At 57.9% G+C, this 20,189-nt stretch overlaps 1 protein-coding gene across 1 annotated transcript in view; it reads left to right on the top strand.

The window, feature by feature from the left end:
* RTN4RL1 (reticulon 4 receptor-like 1) overlaps positions 1-10,008 on the top strand; it is a 20,467-nt gene extending 10,459 nt beyond the window's left edge. Inside the window, exons 2-7 of the mRNA XM_011956322.1 lie at positions 4,014-4,086; positions 4,292-4,473; positions 6,509-6,608; positions 7,067-7,169; positions 8,460-8,622; positions 8,684-10,008. Of these exons, the coding sequence (XP_011811712.1) occupies positions 4,014-4,086; positions 4,292-4,473; positions 6,509-6,608; positions 7,067-7,169; positions 8,460-8,622; positions 8,684-10,008 (1,946 nt within the window). The remainder of the gene's footprint in view (positions 1-4,013; positions 4,087-4,291; positions 4,474-6,508; positions 6,609-7,066; positions 7,170-8,459; positions 8,623-8,683) is intronic.
* The last annotated feature ends 10,181 nt before the right edge of the window (positions 10,009-20,189 follow it).

Here is a 20,189-nt window from a genome sequence, read left to right as displayed (position 1 = left end):
CATAGACGCACACAGACCCCGTGCACACACACACACACATTCACACAGAGATGCACACAGACCCCATGCACACACAGACACACATTCAACATAGATGCACACAGACCCTGTGCACACACAGACGCACTTTCACACAGAGACGCACAGACCCTGTACACACAGACACACATTCACACATAGATCCATACAGACCCTGTGTGCACACACACACACACACACATTCAGATACGCATATAGACCCCGTGCACACATGTACACGTGCACATGACACACAGGTACACACGCCACGCACAGGCTCAGTCTGGGCCCAGGCCGACCTCCTGGCTGCAGGGACTGAGCGGGACGCATGGTGTTTGAGAAGACACGTGCCTCGTGCCTGCCCGTGTGTCCCTCCCCGTCCTGCATTCACGGGTTTTGTTGAGGGAGGCACAGGCCTTGGATGAGCCTGACCCCAATGACCTGGATGACTGACCTGTCCTGGTTGGTTGGTTTGTTTGGGACTGTCCTGGTTTTAGCACTGAAAGTCCCCCACATCCTGGGAAACCCCTCTGTCCCAGGCAAACCTGCCCTGTTCACCCCGCCCTGTGCCTCTGGCTGACCTGGTGCTGGATCCTCCTTCCCAGAACTCTCCTCGCTGTCTGGTCACCTGTGATTGACCAGGGAGCCTCAGGATAGAGCCAGGGCCTAGTCTCTGCTCTCACCCTGGAGGCTCTGAGGCTCCTCGCGCTTGGTAAGCACCCCTCTGTTTATGGATCACCTGCTGGGAGCCAGGCCCTGGGCCTAAGGCTTCCTGAGCAGCACCTCTCAGCCCCCCTGCTGACTCAGAAAGGCCCTTCCTTCATCCAGCCGTTGTGACACAGCACCTGCTGGGTGCCAGTGTTCTGTGCCCTGAGGGTACAGCAGAGAACACGGCAGACAAAACCGCCGTCCTCACAGAGTCAATGCTCAGAAGAGATGGAAAGTCAATAAGAAAAATAAGGAAATTGGCCGGGCACGGTGGCTCACGCCTGTAATCCCAGCACTTTGGGAGGCCGAGGCGGGCGGATCATGAGGTCAGGAGATTGACACCATCCTGGCTAACACGGTGAAACCCCGTCTCTACTAAAAAATACAAAACAGCTGGGCATTGTGACCGGCACCTGTAGTCCCAGCTACTCAGGAGGCTGAGGCAGGAGAATGGCGTGAACCCGGGAGGTGGAACTTGCAGTGAGCCAAGATGGCGCCACTGCACTCCAACCTGAGTGACAGAGCAAGATTCCGTCTCAAAAGAAAAAAATACAAAACAGCTGGGCATTGTGACCGGCACCTGTAGTCCCAGCTACTCAGGAGGCTGAGGCAGGAGAATGGCGTGAACCCGGGAGGTGGAACTTGCAGTGAGCCGAGATGGCGCCACTGCACTCCAGCCTGAGTGACAGAGCAAGATTCCGTCTCAAAATAATAATAATAATAATGAAATCATGTAGCATATTATAAGGGGGGAATGCTGTGGGGTAAAGTAAAACAGGGTGGCGGGGCATGGTGGCTCACACCGATCATCCCAGCACTTTGGGAGGCCCAGGCGGGAGGATTGCTTGAGGCCAGGAGTTTGAAACAAGCTGGGTCAACATAGTGAAACCCCATCTCTATTTTTAAAAAGAAGCCGGGTGCAGTGGCTCACTCCTGTAATCCCAGCACTTTGGGAGGCCGAGGCAGGTGGATCTAGAGGTCAGGAGATCAAGACCAGCCTGGCCAACAAGGTGAAATCCCGTCTCTACTAAAAATACAAACATTAGCTGGGCATGGCGGCGGGCACCTGTAATCTCAACTACTCAGGAGGATGAGGCAAGAGAATCGCTTGAACCCGGGAGGCGGAGCTTGCAGTGAGTTGAGACTGTGCCACTGCACTCCAGCCCGGGCGATAGAGTGAGATCCGTCAAAAAAAACAAAAACAAAAAAACAGCAGGCTGCTCAGACAAGGCCTTAGGGAACTTGGGGCACCTGAGGAAGAGGCAGGGACAGCTGCGAATGGTGAGGTGAGGGCAGGAGCCCCCCAGACACCCTGGGAAGCGCTCCAGGCAGAGGGAACAGCACGTGCAAAAGGCTAGAGGTGGAGAATCCCTGGCATGAAGAAGGCGCGTCAGGGAGGCCACTGCGGCGGGGGAGGGAACGAGGGCTTGGCAGCTCAGATCCAGCGGAGTCTCTGGGCCACAGAACAGACTTGGAGGGACCTTACTGAGTGAGATGAGAGCCACGGAGGGGTGAGTGGAGGAGCATCGTGTTCTAGCAGACTCTTGCTAGATCTCCCTGGCTACTGTGTTAGATGAGATGCAGGGGCAAGGGTGGGGCAGAGGGACCACTTCGGAGGCTCTTGCAGTAGTCCAGGCGAGAGGTGATGGTTGCCCAGACTGGGGTGGTGGCCATGAGAAGTGGATAGTTGCTGAATACATTTTGAAGTTGACCTGGCGCGGTGGCTCATGCCTGTAATCCCAGAACTTTGGGAGGTCAAGGTGAGCAGATCACTTGAGGTCAGGAGTTCGAGACCAGCCTGGCCAACATGACGAAACACCATCTCTACTAAAAATACAAAAATCGCTTGAACCCGGGAGGTGGAGGTTGCAGTGAGCCGAGATCGCACCACTGCATTCCAGCCTGGGCGACAGAGCAAGATTCCGTCTAAAATATTTCTAAGGTGTTTGGCCGGAGAAGCTGAAACGAAGGAGCTGCCTCTGACTGAGATGGATTTTACGCGAGTGGAGGAGGCTTGTGGGGGAAGAGCAGAGCTCAGTTTGGGACGCTTTCGTGTGACAGATGGAGATGTGGGGGAGGCCGACGTCCGCAGACGAGAGGGCCACGCTGGAGCTTTAAATGACTGCCCCATTTTGCAGGTGAGGAAGATGAGGCTCACACAAGCGTGGGGACACACTAGTTAAGTTGAGGTCACGCCTGTAATCCCAGCACTTTGGGAGGCTGAGCCCAGGAGTTCAAGAGCAGCCTGGGGAACATAGTGAGACTCCATCGCTACTAAAAATAAAAAATTCACTGGGCGTGGTGGTGTGGGCCTATATTCCAAGCTCTCTGGGAGACTGAGGTGGGAGGTGCAGTTAGCTATGACTGCACCACCGCACTCCTGCCTGGGCGACACAGCAAGACCGTGTCTTCCAAAAAAAAAAAAAAAAAAAAACGGGGGAGCTAGGATTCAAACTCAGGTCTCTCTGGCTCCAAATCCTGTGCTCTTTCCAATGCCCTATGCCATGGACAAGGAGCCCCTCCCTGCCCATCCTGCACACCCCACGCCCCACGTCCAGCAATAGGATGAGGGAAGCCCAGCTGTGCGCTGGCTGGCTTCCATGTCTCCAGGGCTGAGCCAGGCTCCAGGCGGGGCTGGGGAGGGGGTGATGGGCCCACCAGGAAGTGGCCTGCGCTTGGGTGCAGCATGGAGGGACAGTGCCAAGTAGCCTAAGACGACAGCAGCCCCAAGTGCAGCCGGCCTGGCCTGAGGCTGTTATCTGACCAGCAGAGAGCATTGGGTTAGCATCGATTGGCGTAGAGAGGAGCATCTGCCAGGGCTGGGAAAGCGGGGAAGGGGGAGGGAGGGAGGGAGGGCTGCAGAGCCAGAGGGATTTGACCCGTCTCAAAGACTCTGAGAGCCCCACGGCCCTGCCCGGGAGGCTGCGGGGATGCCAGCCATGGGACCACCCCTGCTCAGGCACAGGGAGGGGCAGTCCCTTTGGTGCTGGCAGGTTGGGGTGAGTAGCTCGAGGCTTTGGGGCCTGTGAGGGCCAGCCAGCCCTTCGTGGAGGATGCTCTGCCCACCCTCTGCAGGGTGGATCTGCGGGCAGAGCCCTGGACTCCGCAGTCAGCTGGGTGAGGCCTGCTCGCTGCCCTGTCGCCAGCCGTGTGCCGTGGCCGGTGCCTTCCCCCCGCGGACCTCGTTTCCTCCTTTGTGAACGGGTGCGGCTCCTGGGGGCTGTCCTGAGGACTCTGGTACACAGTTAGGTCTGGGTCTGCCTTGGTTGGTCCTGTCCTGCTTCCAGGGGCTGGGAAGCTGCAGAGCGCCCTCCACGACGGCCACCTGGCCTGGGCCTGGGGCAAGGACCCTTCTGGGCTGTACCCATGGGGAGATCTCTGGCCATCCTGGCTCTGGGTTCCCCCAGCTCAGCTGAGCTGAGGTTACAGCCTCCTTGGAAGCTCTGTGTACTTAGAGCCTGAGAGGCAGAGCCAGGGTAGGAAGGGGCACGTCGCCTCTTTCCCACTACAGGGGCCTCTGCATGGGCTGTGGCCATTGCCTTTCCCTTCCCGCCCATTCCGGCAGGTCTGGCCTCACAGGACCACGCATAGGCACGTCTGGGGCTGCGGAGCGGACTGGGCAGGGCGCCTTCCTATGCGCAGGCCACCCACCTGAGCTGCCCCCATGCTCCCTGCCCAGCAAGCAGGGACTTGGGGTTTTGCGGAAAGGAGGACCTCGACACAATACCAGCTCTCCTTGCCTCCACTGTGCTGGCTGGAGTCCTAAGGCAGCCCTGTGAGGCAGGGACCCTTCTCCCTGGTTCCCAGATTCATTCTCCAGGAGGCGACGGAACAATGTTGGCAGGTGGCACAGAGATGGCCGGGGTCTTTCCCGGCACGCCCGCTTCCCACACACACCTCCAGGGGCCTACTCCAGGCCCTAGCACCTGGCCAGACTGCCTGGTCTCAGGAACCCCCATCTGCTAGTGAGCCATGAGGATGCCCCATGTCCCCCCACCCACTCATTCTGGGCCCTCCCCACAGGCACCCCCCACATGCTGGAGCTCAGGCAGCAAGTGTTGAATGGAGGAGGGAATGAATGAGGTTGTGGAGATGCGGGTGAGCTCAGGCGTGTGGGAGGCCGGGAGGTTTGGGGGTAGCCGAGCAGTCAGCCCAGTGCGTGCCCCTGGAGGAGAGGAGGAGCAGGGGGACACCCCAGGGAAAGCTTGGGGGAGCTCTGGGGGAGGCCCAGCCTTGCTCTCCTCAGTCCCCTCGGGCAGAGCCACCCCTGCCCCACCCAGGAGGGGAGGAGGAGGCTGGTGGGAGGGGGTGCAGGGCTCCTCCACAGAGACTCTGATTCCTGCTAATTTGCAATCTTAAAATGCACCGCAAAGGCGCGGGCCTCATTGTTAGTACATTAATCAGGCAATCAGTGGGTCGGGGCTCCCAAGGGCTGCATGGAGGGGCACGGGAGGAGCCGTGGCAATGCTGTGCCAGCCTCCCTGGGAGAAACCCAGCAGGGGGAACAATCCAAGACTGGGGCACCCACTGGCTCTGGCAGGGGGTAGTGGAGGCGGCAGAGTCGGCTGGGACAGCTGGTCCAGGTCTTGGAGATGGGACCAGCTTCCAGGGTACAGAAGCACTCAGCCGAGACGTCCCCATTCCCCAGGAGGAGGGGCAGGGGTGCCTGGAAGGACAGCTTCCCTGGCATGGGTCCCCTGCCTCTGAGCAGTGCTAAAGGTTGGTGAGCACTCCCTGGGACTTGGATCCCCGGCCTGGCCCCCGAGGGGTCCTCCACCGTCCTCTGGGACTGGAGGGGCTGCCCATCCTGGTGCCTGTGGCTTGTTGCCCGGCCCCCACCTCCAGGCCCCTGATCCAATGGCTTGTTCTTCCTTGAGACAGGGAATGTGAGCCAGGCCCTGCGCCAAGCCTGGAGCCCTCTCAGAGGAGGGGCAGGAGGGTTCCTGCCCTGGCTCTTCATCCCACCCCTGCTTTCTGACCCCGCCCACCCACGGCACACTCGCAAGCCACATACCAAGCCCACACCTGGATTTGGGGCCATTTGGATTTTTCGCCTAAACTGGGGTCCTTACCTGATTTCCCTTGTTCCCCGACATCCCTTGGAGGCACCTGCTTTGTGTCTGATGGGGAAGTGTCTCTCCGTGGGACCCCTATTAGCTTCATTTCAGAGAACTGCATCCTGGGCCTTACAGAGATAGCCACACAGCGGGTGGAGGAGGGCTCCCCACGCCCAGCACACAGGGTAGTTCTGAGGCTCAGGGGAGCGTGAGCAGAAGGACTTTGTAAACTCCAGTAAGCTGTGCAAATGTCGAGTGGGATTAGCGCTGAGCCGGACACATACCACCCCCGTCCCCCTGCCGCGAGGACTCTCTTGCTGCAGCCTGAGGGACGGAAATGGCTTTGTCTTTGCAGAGTGGCCTGGCTGGGGCCCTGTCCCCAAAAGCCTGAGATGTGGGATGGGGCGCAGTGAACACCATGAACACCCTTGAGCTGGGAGAGGCACCCCGGCTCCCTCAGGGTGGCGGAGCGGGGCCACTCCCGGGGGGAGGAAACTTCCTGCAGGTGCGGCCTTCCTGGAGGGTAGCAGCCCGAGCAGGGGTGAGGAGTGTGAGCTGAGAGAGACACGGAGTGTTGGCTCCGTGGCAGGTGCAGCTGATGTGGGTTGGGGCCCCCTTCCAGCCCTGGGTGTGGAGGCTTCAGGCAGTGTGCAGGTTTCCCAAAAGTCAGGTGGGGTTTGGAGCCCAGGTTCCTCCCCCCCTCACACCTCTGCCTCCCCCTGCAGGGCTGAGGCTCCTTGGGCAGATGGAGGCAGATCTGAGCCTCCAAGTGGGGTCGGCGGACACTACCATCATCTCCTACGTGTGGCAGGAGGGGAAACTGAGGTAGGAGGAGGAACGGCAGCAGCCTCGGCCCAGCCTGTGGGCTGTGCACTGGGCGGGACTGAAGTCACTGCAGAGGCCACGGAGAGCACGGCTTGGCCCAGAAAAGGGTCCTTGAAGCTGTGCCACCACCACCACTGAAGTCATAACTCCTCTGAAATCGCAACCGAGCCCAATTATGCAAAAAAAACAAATTATGTACGATGATTTTTATGTGTTGGAAATGTTCAGTCGAAGCTGGGTGATTACAGGGGACGGGAAGCAGCTGCCACTCTCTGGGAGCCCATAACTCCCAACAGCTGGGAGCTGTCACTTATTTACGACGCTGTTTCTGCCAGGAACGAGGGGGTGACAGTGGCAGTGAGGCCTGCTGGGCCGGGAGCCTGGGCAGGCAGCGGCACGAGGCCGGGAGCAGGGCTGGCCCGAGAGTGAGCAGAGGGTTGGTTCTTTCATCCCACAAGCTCTGGGCACAGCTGCAGCAGGGACTCAGCTGCCCCGGGCGCCCCGGTTCTCCCCCGAGGCCTGGCTGGAAAGCTAGAAGCAAAGGGGCCAGAGCCTAGCTGGGTAGGGAGGAGATGGCTGCCTGGCCCTCCAGGGTGGGGGCGTGGAGGCCTGGAGCCGGCCCCCCCACCTCGGCGCGCCTACCCGGCCGCCTGGGGCAGCTGCGACCCTGGAAAAAGGTAGGTAATGACCATCGTCCGTAATGAGGCTGCTCCCGTAATGAGCGCGGGGCCATTATCCGACCACAGGCTGGACACATTCGAAAATAAATTATTTTAAGGATCCATTAACGAATGCCTAATTAATGCCCTATTAGAGGGAAGCTACAGAGGAAACGCTCTGGACAGTGGAGAGGCAAGGCCTGGTTTTGCAGCCACAGCCTGGGGGCTGGAGCGAGGTGGGAGAGGGGAGGGGCCAGAAGGCGGGCCGGGATTGGGGCAGCCTCCGTCTGACAGCTGGTGCCACCCCCAGGCCTTCACAGACAGGCGCCCTCTCAGGATGCCCTCTCAGCTCTGCCAGGGAGAACTGCTATTGTCTGTATTTCACTTTATTTATTTATTTATTTTTTGAGACAGAGTCTCACTTTGTCACCCAGGCTGGAGTACAGTGGTGCAGTCTCAGCTCACTGCAACCTCCGCCTCCCCGGTTCAAGTGATTCTCCTGCCTCAGCCTCCTGAGTACTACTGAGTCTCCTAAGTAGCTGGGATGACAGGCATCTGCCACCCGGCTAATTTTTGTGTTTTCAGTAGAGACGGGGTTTCACCATGTTGCCCAGGCTGGTGTCGAACTCCTGACCTTAAGTGATCCACCTGCCTCGACTTTCCAAAGTGTTGGGATTACAAACGTGAGCCACCTCGCCCGGACATGTCTGTGTTTCAGAAATGAGGAAACTGAGGCTTAGAAGGGGTGTTGCCTCTATGTTTTGAGGGCGTGGAAGACACTGTAAAGGAGACATTATTTGAGGTGAACTTTGGTGCCACACATGCATGCTCTGCTTGTGATTGGGAATGATTTAAATAAGGAGATTCTGGCCAGGCGCGGTGGCTCACACCTGTTATCCCAGCACTTTGGGAGGCCAAGGCAGATCACTGAGGTCAGGAGTTTGAGACCAGCCTGCCCAACATGGAGAAACCCCATCTCTGCTAAAAATACAAAAACTATCTGGGTGTGATGGTGCACACCTGTAGTCCCAGCTAGAGCTAGCAGGGGAGCAGGAGGCTGATGGCTGTGTCCCTGGGTCATGGCCTCCACCCCAGCAGTGTGACTGGAGGAGCTGGAACATGTGGGGCTGGGGCTCAGCAGCTGTGGGGTGGAACTAAGGAGGTGTGGGGGTGATCGGGGCCTTCACCCCAGACTCACCTCCCAGCCCAGCAGAAATGGGTCACCAAGGAGGGGAGGCCTCTCGTCCCCGACGGGTTCCAGGCTTGGGCCTTGACCCTGGCCTTGCTCCAGCCAGGGGCGAGGCTCTCACTGAGCTCAGCCAAGACGAGGATGCGGCCCCGGCGGGCGCCGGAGGGTGCGGTGCCCATCCTCACCTGCACGGCCCCTGACCTGGCTGTGCTCTCTCTCCCTGCCAGGGTGCTGTGTGGAATTGCTGCTGCTGCTGGTAGCCGCGGGGCTGCCCCTGGGTGGCGGCTGCCCGCGGGACTGCGTGTGCTACCCGGCGCCCATGACGGTCAGCTGCCAGGCGCACAACTTCGCGGCCATCCCGGAGGGCATCCCCGTGGACAGCGAGCGCGTCTTCCTGCAGAACAACCGCATTGGCCTCCTCCAGCCCGGCCACTTCAGCCCCGCCATGGTCACCCTGTGGATCTACTCGAATAACATCACCTACATCCACCCCAGCACCTTCGAGGGCTTCGTGCACCTGGAGGAGCTGGACCTCGGCGACAACCGGCAGCTGCGGACGCTGGCGCCCGAGACCTTCCAGGGCCTGGTGAAGCTTCACGCCCTCTACCTCTACAAGTGTGGGCTCAGCGCCCTACCGGCCGGCATCTTTGGCGGCCTGCACAGCCTGCAGTACCTCTACCTGCAGGACAACCACATCGAGTACCTCCAGGACGACATCTTCGTGGACCTGGTCAACCTCAGCCACCTGTTTCTCCACGGCAACAAGCTGTGGAGCCTGGGCCCGGGCACCTTCCGGGGCCTGGTGAACCTGGACCGTCTGCTGCTGCACGAGAACCAGCTGCAGTGGGTCCACCACAAGGCGTTCCACGACCTCCGCAGGCTGACCACCCTCTTCCTCTTCAACAACAGCCTCTCGGAGCTGCAGGGCGAGTGCCTGGCCCCGCTGGGGGCCCTGGAGTTTCTCCGGCTCAACGGCAACCCCTGGGACTGCGGCTGCCGTGCCCGCTCCCTGTGGGAATGGCTGCAGAGGTTCCGAGGCTCCAGCTCCGCTGTCCCCTGCCTGTCCCCCGGGCTGCGGCACGGCCAGGACCTGAAGCTGCTGAGGGCCGAGGACTTCCGGAACTGCACGGGACCAGCGTCCCCCCACCAGATCAAGTCACACACGCTCACCACCACCGACAGGGCTGCCCGCAAGGAGCACCACTCACCCCACGGCCCCACCAGGAGCAAGGGCCACCCGCATGGCCATCCACCCGGCTCCCGGTCGGGCCACAGGAAGCCGGGCAAGAACTGCACCAGCCACAGGAACCGCAATCAGATCTCTAAGGCGGGCGCCGGGAAACAGGCCCCCGACCTGCCAGACTATGCACCTGACTACCAGCACAAGTTCAGTTTCGACATCATGCCCACGGCCCGGCCCAAGAGGAAGGGCAAGTGTGCCCGCAGGACCCCCATCCGTGCCCCCAGCGGGGTGCAGCAGGCCTCCTCGGCCAGTTCCCTGGGGGCCTCCCTCCTGGCCTGGACACTGGGGCTGGCGGTCTCTCTCCGCTGAGGACCCAGGGCGTCAGCACCCAGCACTGCCACATGTCCACCAAGGAACAGAATTTATTTTCTTCTTTTTTTAACCAGTGGAAGACCTGCTGGGTTTCAGGAAAAGGCTGGTAGAGGCTTCGGCTGCTGTCTGGACGTCTGGACCCTGCCATGTGGATTATAAACCCAAAGTGTACAGCCCTAGACGGGAGGGGTTGGCGCATCTCAGCCGGCTGTCCCAGCCAGCCCCGCAGAGCACCCACGGACAGGGTCCACTCCGGCAAGGTGGGAAAAGGCACTCCAAGTGCCCCCTCCACTAGCAACAGTGGGACAATTGCCCCCAGCGGCGGCATCGGGGCTCTGTGGAATCCCGATGGTTCGGAGAGGTCCGGAGGGCCCCGTGGTTCCTGGAGAAAGCAGGACGCAGAGAACAAACGAGGCTCACCCACGAGGCTGGGCGGCCAGCAGTCTGGGCACACATGAGCAGGTGGCATCTTGGCTCTTGCCTGAGGCCACTGAGTCACCCTGCCCTGAATTCTACCCTACTCCACCTTCAGCCCCTCCCTCGGGGGCAATGCCTCTCATTCCTAATGTCTCAGGCAACCCTGACAGACCCAGGCCCAACTGCTGGGATCCAAGAACCAGTTACCAAAGGAAAGATCATCAGAGGCTGAAATTTAGAATTTCATCCCAGGCAATGAGGTTCTCACAGAAGGTGCAGTTTTATAACTACGTCCACTTATATATATTCACACTCTACATATAAATATATATATACACATGCACAGTCCCCTCCCACTCTGTTACCTAACTGTACGTCTTTTCATGTTTATAAACTATACAGAAAACTGTATTTGCTGAACTAAGGATTGTATTGGTGATTTCTAGCAAGAACAAAGTGATAGAATTTTTGTCTAGAATCCCAACCTGGCAATGATAGTCTCCAAGGAACCTGGGCTTGCCAAGGGCCTGGGGCAAGGTGTCAGCGGGGACGGTGAGGATGGGGAGGCAGCAAGAGTCACTTTGGGGGACCAATATTCTTAGATATTTAGGGCATCACCTTGTTTTTATATGCAACACAAGCCTGTCTGCCACTCTGGAGCACCCTGTCACCCCTGCTGTCGTAGCTGTTGGCTTCAGGGTGAGAAGTGAGAAGCAGCTTATTGTATGTCAGGGAGCCAGGCCTTGAGGGTGAGCAAGATGGAGAAGGGGAAGGAAGGGGCTTTGGAACTGGAAGCCAGCAGGCCAGGCAGCATCCGCAGTGTTAGTCCAAAGGGTTGGACCGTGTCCTCAGCCTCGCGTTTGGTCAGTGACGGTCTGGACGGGCCAAGGAGACTCTGGGCTTGAGCCCAGGTCTCCCGCATGGCTCAGCTGCTGAATTTTTCCTTGAGGCTCTTTGATGGGTGACCCAGCAAGGGCCCTGTGTAGGACAGCAGGAGGGAGGCGTCGGGGGGCCTTAGCAGAAGGGAACCGACGAGGGCATTTCATGAACCATCTCAGGCACTTCTGCACCACGGAAGACCCGGCCCTCCCAGCCGACCTGGGGATGCTCAGGGTGCAGGCAGAGGCTCGGGAGGCCGGACTCAGGGCTCAGGAGCAGGGACTGGGGCAGGCGAGCCCGGACAGGGAAGAGGGGCTCCGATCAAAGCCAGCCATGCTGCTGGCCGGGGGCCCAGGTGGGCACAAGCTCCTTTGTGCTTTGCACAAACCTGAATCCCCCACCAGAGAGGATGTGTGTGAGGAGCCAGAAACGCTGAATCCAATTAAGAGAGAAAAATAATAATAACAATAAACGATCTTGGACAAGAACCCTGTTTTTCATTTCCTAACCCCGCATTCCTGACAGGTGGCAGATCCTGGGCTTCTGTGGGTGGGCGAGCCTGGCCGGGCACAGCTCTGGGAACACAGTACATTTGTTGGCGGGAGGAGCCGCAGGGGGCAGGGGTACACTGACTCACGGGACACGTGAGAGCACGCACACCCTAGTGCTCCATTTCGTGGCACTTCCCTCGCCCGCTCAGGACACGATTCACTTTCCACGTTCTGGCTGCCCCGGGTTGGCACCGTCTCCGTGGCTCTCCCTGGAGGAGGCTGGGCCTGGGTCCTTCTGGGCTATTCCCAGGAGCCTCAGGAGCAACCGCTAAGTAATCGATTCTCAGGGGGCCGGGCAGGTGGCTGGTGGGGACGGGCGGCTGCAAGGGAACGGTCAGTTCCTGGGGCCCCAGGGGTTTTCCAGGAGGCCAGGGACTCACCCCGACAGCTGCGGGTGGGCTTGGAGACTGTGCACGCCTCTCTGGCTTCAGAGAAAGGAGAGGGTTCCCTGGATAGAGGGAGGAAGGCTGTGTTTTCAGGCCTGGCTGGACAAATCCTCCTCAGTATGAGGCTTGGGGCGTTCACTAAAGGGAGTCCAGTGACTGCAGACCAAAGAATCCTCAGCCTGCAGTTGCTCCCCTGTGGCCCGCAGGCGCTGACCCAGGCCGGTGCCAGGGCCTGGCTGTCCCTTAGAACCCAAGGATGTCGTTATGTTGTTGATTTCATTTCCAACTTCAGACAGCAAGGCCCTCAGTGGGAAAATCAAGAGTCTAAGCACTTTATTAAATTTTTTTTGAAAGACTTAGGAAGTCCTGTAATATGGAAGTGAAATGTCAGTACGAGAAATGCTAATGTTTTATAAATGATCCGCCTCTGTCAAGCACAGCACAGTCTCTGGTTGCCGACTGTTATTAGAGGCAAGGCAGGGGGGGCCCAGGACGCCAGGTATTTTTAGCAGCTTTCTCCTCTAAGAGGTAGAGGGAATCAAGGCAGCTGTGATGCAGGCGACATCACTTGTCACTCAGCAGCTCATGCTACGCGGCTATGATGACACCATCGCCCCAAACATCAGAGCAACTGGACACGTCAGGGGTGAGGCAAAGGCTTCTCTATTCGCCAGCCCCAGCCCCCCGCGTCTCATTCAGGGCAGGGAGATACAGATTCCTGCGGTCTTCCCAGAGGCGGAGGCCACCCCTCCGCTGCCATCTTCCCCCACCGCTTTCCCTGGAGCCCCTGGACCCCCAGAAGGAACCATCTCTTCTCCCTCCCTGCCCTCCTGCCACACAGGCCTCCACTGTGGACTGACGGGGACAGAGCCACCCCCATCGGAGGGGCTGGGTGGCCACTGGGAGTCTCTAAGGCCTTTCACATAAGCTCCCCACCGACCCCAGAGCTTGGCTGGCTCTGCGTGGTTCATTCAACACGGGATGATCAAGGGCTTCCATGTCCATCCACCGGCCAGGCTCTGGGGACGTAACGTGAGAAGACGTGGCTCAGGGCAAGGATCCCAGAGCCCCGATGAGGAAACAAGTATTTGCAACTGGTACGGAGTTGGTGCTCGCGTTCGCACCCCTCGGCGGCCAAAACGAGGAGCTCAGCTGGGGGGCGGGCAGTCAGAGAGGTTTCTAGGCGGAGGTGACACTCCAGTGAGTCTTGGAGGATGAGGAGCCGTCCAGAGAAGAGTGTGGGGAGTGGGGCTAGAGGTGGTCACAGTACCGTGTCTGGGGTATCCAAAACCACTCCGGGCTTGAGGGTGTGGGAGACGCGCTCAGGACGGGGCGGCCCAGGGGACACCGCTCAGGGGCTCCACTCTGCCGTGGAAGTGGAGGGGCTGTGTGGTCCCCCCGACCTGGGGTCATCCTCCCGCCCGTCCCCCCAGCCTGTCTACAGGCACGTGGTTTCCGACCGTGGCATCCTTGCCGCGGTTCCTCAACAGTGGGTTTCATGGTGGAAACTTGCCTCCTGGGCTCAGCCAGATCCTCCCCTCGTGCCAGCAAGCTGGAGCGCTTGCTGGAAGTCTGCCTGGGCCGCAGGCCCATTCCCAGACACCTGCTGCTTCCAAGCTCGGGAAGCATTCCACGGCCCGCGCTCCCTGCTTCCCAGCCGCCCGCCGCCCTCAGCCCCTCCTGGCTTCGGAGCAGCACACCCCGCCCCCGCCCCATGCTTCTGCCTGGGTCGGCTCTGACCATCGACCAGCCCCAGAGCCCCTCCCACCAGCCACACCCTGTCTTCTCCTGCTGGGGCTGTTCATGCCAAGAGCCAAGAATCCCATTTAGCAAATGTTTACTCATCACCCAACTAATCACCAGCACTCTGCCACCGTGGTGAATGGGCCCCAGGAAGGCCTGTGAGCAGGTTTGGGGAAGCAGGAGAGCCTGGGAATCCTCGTGGAGGGCAAGCTGCAGGGACTGGGGTCAGAGAGAAGGAGTTTGCTGGGGAGGCTCCCTGGAGCCACCGAGCCCTCAGCAAATTCCCCTTTATATGCATGCCGGCTTCCCAGGCAGGCCCCACCAGCCCCTGAGCAGACCCACCTCTCTGCCAGGGACCCAGCTCCTCCAGACCCTACTCTGTGCTGACCTAAGGAGGCAGTCTTTCTCTGGGTTTATTTGTTGTCTGTTTTTGTTTTGTTTTTGAGACAGGATCTCACGCTGTCACCCAGGCTGGAGTGCAGTGGCATGATCATGGCTCACTGCAGCCTCAGCCTCCTGAGGCTCAAACAATCCTCCTGCCTCAGGCTCCTGAGTAGCTGGGACTACAGGGACACACCACCACACCAAGCCAATTGTTTTATTTATTATTTATTTATTTTTTGAGACAGAGTCTTGCTATGTCACCCAGGCTGGAGTGCAGTGGCGTGATCTCGGCTCACTGCAACCTCCACCTCCCAGGTTCAAGTGATTCTCCTGTCTCAGCCTCCCAAGAACCTCGGATTACAGGCACCTGCCACCATACATGGCTAATTTTTGTATTTTTAGTAGAGATGGGGTTTTACTACCTTGGCCAGGCTAGTCTCGAACTCCTGACCTCAGGGGATCCACTTGCCTCGGCTTCCCAAAGTGCTGGGATTGCAGGTGCGAGCCACCACGCCCAGCTAATTTTTTGTCTTTTTAGTAGAGATGGGGTTTCACCATGTTGGCCAGGCTGGTCTCGAACTCCTGGCCTCAAGTGATCCGCCCGCCTCGGCCTCTCAAAGTGCTGGGATTACAGGCTGGGCCAGCACGCATGGCTGGTGTTCATTCTTTGAGGAGGGGCGGGTGCACGCTTTGATGGAGTCCCTTCCAGCCCCGTTCTGAAGGCTCCTGACCCGGTTCAGCTCCCCGCCTTGCCCTCTAGCTTCACTTTCTTCTAAGCAGTTCAGTCGTCAGCCACGACTCTATCCCCTGTCACCGATCCCCCACTATCAGCTCGTAATGGGCCAATTTTCTTTTACCTTCTGTCTACTTGGAAAATATCTCAAGAACCTTTGATTGTGCGTTAAAATATCCTTCACAATTCTATGCTCGGTATCTTTCTGCTCCTCTAATTGTCCCTTTTAACTCACCATGCTTTCCGTATAAATCTCCCGGTCTCCTCCTTCCCCGCCTGTTAATAAATATGAACTCTAAAAAATACATAAACATCTACTGTTGGCCAAATAACTCACGGCACAATCAAAAAGCTGGGAAGAGAGGCTCGGCGCGTTGCGTGGCTGCCTCAGCACCCTCCCTCGCATGGTCCTGCCTGTCTCGCCAGAGAGGGCTGCTGAAGGCAGGGGAGTCCAGGCCCTGGAGAGCCCACGGGGTGAAGGGACCCTGGGGACCCTGGGGGAGAAGGGGAAGCGAGGCAGAGAGAAGAACTGTGCTGCCAGGGCGACAGGCTCTCTCCAAGAGCACCAAGTGTGGGGTTTGGAAAAAGAAGACCCTCGTGCAGGCAGCAGCGGCTGGTTTAAGTGGCATTTCAGTGGGTCGGCCGCCAAGGCCCCTCACCACCACAAGAAGTGGGTCAGCCTCCTCTGACACCAGCACCAGCCTGCATGGAGGGGGCCCGCCCTCATCTCTCTCCTCTCTGCCCTCATTTCTCATTAGAGCTGTTAGTTTCTAAGCTCCAGGAGGGTGGGGAAGGATGTGCCTTTGTGTCACCGATTCCTGTGTGGCAGCGTGCACACTAATGGCATGCCTGAACGGCAGAATTTGACATTGCTGCTGCAAGATGTGCTTGGGTCACAGTGCTTTCCAAATTGGCTGAGGCTCCGCGCCACCCCCTTCCTCCCTCACCCAGACGCCTCGGAGGCCCCGCCAGCCACTGCTTCTGTAGCTCCCGCTGAGGGCCTCGGAAAAGAGAGAGGAAGCCAGAGATGTATTAAACCCTTCCATCTCTGTAAGCACCATTTCCCAGGAGACCAACTCTAAGGAAGAAGGCAACACAAGTGCTGGAGGCCTACACAGGTAGGAGGCTGGGAGGAGGCACCAGGCTTCGTATCTTCTCTCCCCACCCCCGGCCCTGCTTTGGGCACAGTCACTGGCAAGACAAGAATGTCCTCTGAGTGGCAGCATCCAGGTGGCCACGCACCACTCCAGCCAGAGAGATTGGAGGGATAATTGCCACGTAAGACTTGCCCAGTGATGAGAGGCCGGGGTGGGGACAAATCCACAGAGGAAACAGTAGCACAGACTGGATGGGCAGGGGAAGGTGGTCTTTAAGCAAGACCCCACAGGGTGCACATGTACAGTCTCAGTTGGAGAGACAGGGCACAGCTCCGCGGGGCAGCCGTGTAGCCAAAGAGGCAGAAGGAGGAAAAGATGCAGACGGGAACCACGTTAGGGAGAGGCTTTTGCACACACATGTGCACACGCCTCTCCAGCACGGTGTCCTGCCTCTCTCCCTTGTGCAGCCTCATGCAGCCTAGTGTGGGACATTCACATAGTCAATGACAGCTCACGCCTGTCATCCCAGCACTTTGGGAGGCCGAGACGGGCGGATCACGAGGTCAAGAGATTGAGACCACCCTGGCCAACACAGTGAAACCCCGTCTCTACTAAAAATACAAAAATTAGCTGGGCGTGGTGGCGGATGCCTGTAGTCCCAGCTACTTGGGAGGCTGAGGCAGGAGAATGGCGTGAACCCGGGAGGCGGAGCTTGCAGTGAGCCGAGATCCGGCCACTGCACTCCAGCCTGAGCGACAGAGCGAGACTCCGCCAAAAAAAAAAAAAAATGAAACAAAACAGATTTGAGCCCTGGCCATGTGCAAGGCCCCAGCCAGCCCCTGGGACTGCAGAGTAAACACAACGGCCTCCCCGTGTGCAGCTGACATGCCAGCCGAGGAGGCAGCGGTGGAAAACCAAATCCCCCTTTGTCTAATTGCTGGGGTAGTCGTCAGGAGAGGGGCAGCAGAGTCTGTCACGCGACTGTCACTCAGGAAGAGTGAAGGGTGGGACTGAGCCCCTCCCTCCACGCACACTGGTGGCCATCTGTCAGGGACACAGGCGCTTGTGTGACAAGTCGGCAGATTCTGGGCTGAGCCCTGAGCAGCGGCATTTCTCACTGAGCCTTGGCCCTAAAGGAGTTGATCTGACTCACGGGGGTGGAGGCACCAAGGGCAGGGAGTCCCTAGTCCCACCCAATGCCTTGCCTGTCCAGTGTGAGCTTGGAGGGTCTGTACTCCCGTGGCCGGCTGGGGTGCACTGACGTTCTCCCCTGTACCAGGGACCACGGGGTCCCCGAGGTGTCTTTATTTTTTGTTTGTTTGTTTTTGAGACGGAGTTTTGCTCTTGTTACCCAGGCTGGAGTGCAGCGGCGTGATCTCAGCTCACTGAACCTCTGCCTCCCAGGTTCAAGTGATTCTCCTGCCTCAGCCTCCAGAGTAGCTGGGACTACAGGTGCCCACCGCCACGCCCGGCTAGTTTTTGTATTTTTAGTAGAGACAGGGCTTCACAGTGTTGGCCAGGATGGTCTCAAACTCCTGACCTCGTGATCCGCCCACTTCGGCCTCCCAAAGTGCTGGGATGACAGGCGTGAGCCACTGCGCCCTGCAATGTTTTTATTCTTTATCTCAAATCTGAGCCTCAGAGGCCCTGAGGTCCCTGACCCCTCATCTCGCTTGCTGCCAGGAGAGTCTCTCACTATTTTATCTGTGGCATTTAAAGTGCCACTGGGTGTCTGACACTTTGCAAGTCTAAGGTACAGGCTCTTCTGAATTTCCACACCAGCCGCCTTTCCAGGAGCTGCTCCCAGGCTGGCCTCCTCGCCTGTGTCCAGAGCACTCAGAAAGGAGGCTTAGGTCTGGCGCAGCGGCTGACGCCTATCATCCCAACACTTCGGGAGGCCAAGGTGGGAGGATTGCTTGAGGCCAGAAGTTCAAGACCAGCCTGGACCACATAGTGAGCTACCATCTCTACGAAAAATATAAAAATTAGATGGGCCTGCTGACACATGCCTGTGGTCCCAGCTACTCAGGAGGCTGAGGCAGGAGGATGGCTCGAGCCCAGGAGTTTGAGGCTGCAGAGAGCAGTGATCGCATCTCTGTACTCCAGCCTGGGTGAAACAGCAAAACCCTGTCTCTAAAGAAAAAAAAAAAAATTTATTGACCGTGCACGGTGGCTCATGCCTGTAATCCCAGCACTTCGGGAGGCTGAGGCAGGTGGATTACAAGGTCAGCGGTTTGAGACCAGCCTGGCCAATATGGTGAAACCCTGCCTCTACTAAAAATACAAAAATTAGCCAGGCTTGGTGGCGTGTGCCTGCAATCCCAGCTACTTGGGAGGCTGGGTCAGGAGAATCGCTTGAACCTGGGAGGCAGATGTTGCAGTGAGCTAAGATAGTGCCATTCCACTCCAGCCTGGGCGACAGAGCAGATCTCAAAAAAAAAAAAAGTTCCTTAGCAAGCAGACTAAAAATATTAAAACAAAGTAAAAAAGAAAGAAAGAAAGAGAAGAAGAAGAAAAGCGTCTCAAATCCACCTTGGGCGGGTCCTACTTAGCATCACGCCCACTGAGGGGAGACCGGGCAGAGGTTGGGTATTCCAGTTGGGAGGTACTATAGCGGTGTCCTGGCTGCAAACTGCCAGGGTACAGCCGCTGGGACCTCCAAGCATGCCGGCTACCCCCAACCTCAGACTTCCTCCTTCCTCACTCACTCCACACCACCCCAAAAACGAACATCCCTCCAGCCTCACAGGTGACACCTCGGGGAGGGATCTCCCTGTGACCACTTCCGCTGCAGCACAAGCTCCTCTCTCCTCCCCAGCCACCCTCAGGCTGGGCTCAGGGCTTGGTCTCGGGCTCCCCAGAGGCCACCATAGGAAGCTGCCTCCTTTTGCCCACTCAACCTTCTCACTCAGAGTGGCTTCATTTTTTCTTTCTTTCTTTCTTTCTCTCTTCCTTCCTTCCTTCTTTTCTTTCTTTCTATTTCTCTCCTTCCTTCCTTCCTTCCTTCCTTCCTTCCTTCCTTCCTTCCTTCCTTTCTTTTTCTCCCTTCTCACTCAGAGTGGCTTCATCTTTCTCTCTTTCTCTCTCTCTTTCTCTCTTTCTTTCTTTTCTTTCTGAAATGGAGTCCCATTCTGTCACCCAGGCTGGAGTACGGTGGTGTGATCTCAGCTCATTGCAACCTCCACCTCCCAGGTTCAAGCAAATTCCCCTGCCTCAGCCTCCCAAGTAGCTGGGGTTACAGGCGCGCACCACCACGCTCATCTAATTTTTGAATTTTTAGTAGAGACGGGGTTTCACCATGTTGGCCAGGTGGGACTTGAACTCCTGGCTTCAGGTGATCCGCCCGCCTTGGCCTCCCAAAGTGCTGGGATCACAGGCGTGAACCACTGTGCCCAGCCCGTATTTCAGATTTTTAAAGTCCCCTCACAGACACAACTGAGAAGTGTCCCCTGTGTGGAGACATGATTATAATCCTCACTTTACAGATAAAGAAATGGTCCTTCTAGTTATTCAGACCTGTGCTTCTGAGTCCAAGACCAGAGCACAGGCTCTTCCTCAGTTCAGCCCTGTTCTTCCTTTTGCCCAAGAGGAAGAAATCCGAGCAGTGGAAAGCCTGTCCCACACGGCTTAAAGCTAACATGGGACCACTCTGGGGAAATCTTCCTTTTCATTCCCAGGAACTTCAAGCTCAGAAGAGCTGATGTGCAAAAGCCCTGGAGAGAAAGTCAAAACCTGGGATTACAGGTGTGAGCCACTGCAACCAGTCAATTTTTATTTTATTTTATGTATGTATATATGTGTGTGTGTGTATATATATATATTTTAAGACGGAGTCTCACTCTGTCACCCAGGCTGGAGTGCAACGGGGCAATCCTGGGTTCATGCCATTCTCCTGCCTCAGGCTCCCGAGTAGCTGGGACTATAGGCGCCCGCCACCACATCCGGCTAATTTTTTTGTACTTTTAGTAGAGACGGGGTTTCACTGTGT

This window comes from Colobus angolensis, unplaced genomic scaffold (genome assembly GCF_000951035.1).
Source record: "Colobus angolensis palliatus isolate OR3802 unplaced genomic scaffold, Cang.pa_1.0 Scaffold110, whole genome shotgun sequence".
NCBI classification, from domain to species: Eukaryota; Metazoa; Chordata; class Mammalia; order Primates; family Cercopithecidae; genus Colobus; species Colobus angolensis.
This window is presented reverse-complemented; position numbering and strand designations above follow the sequence as displayed.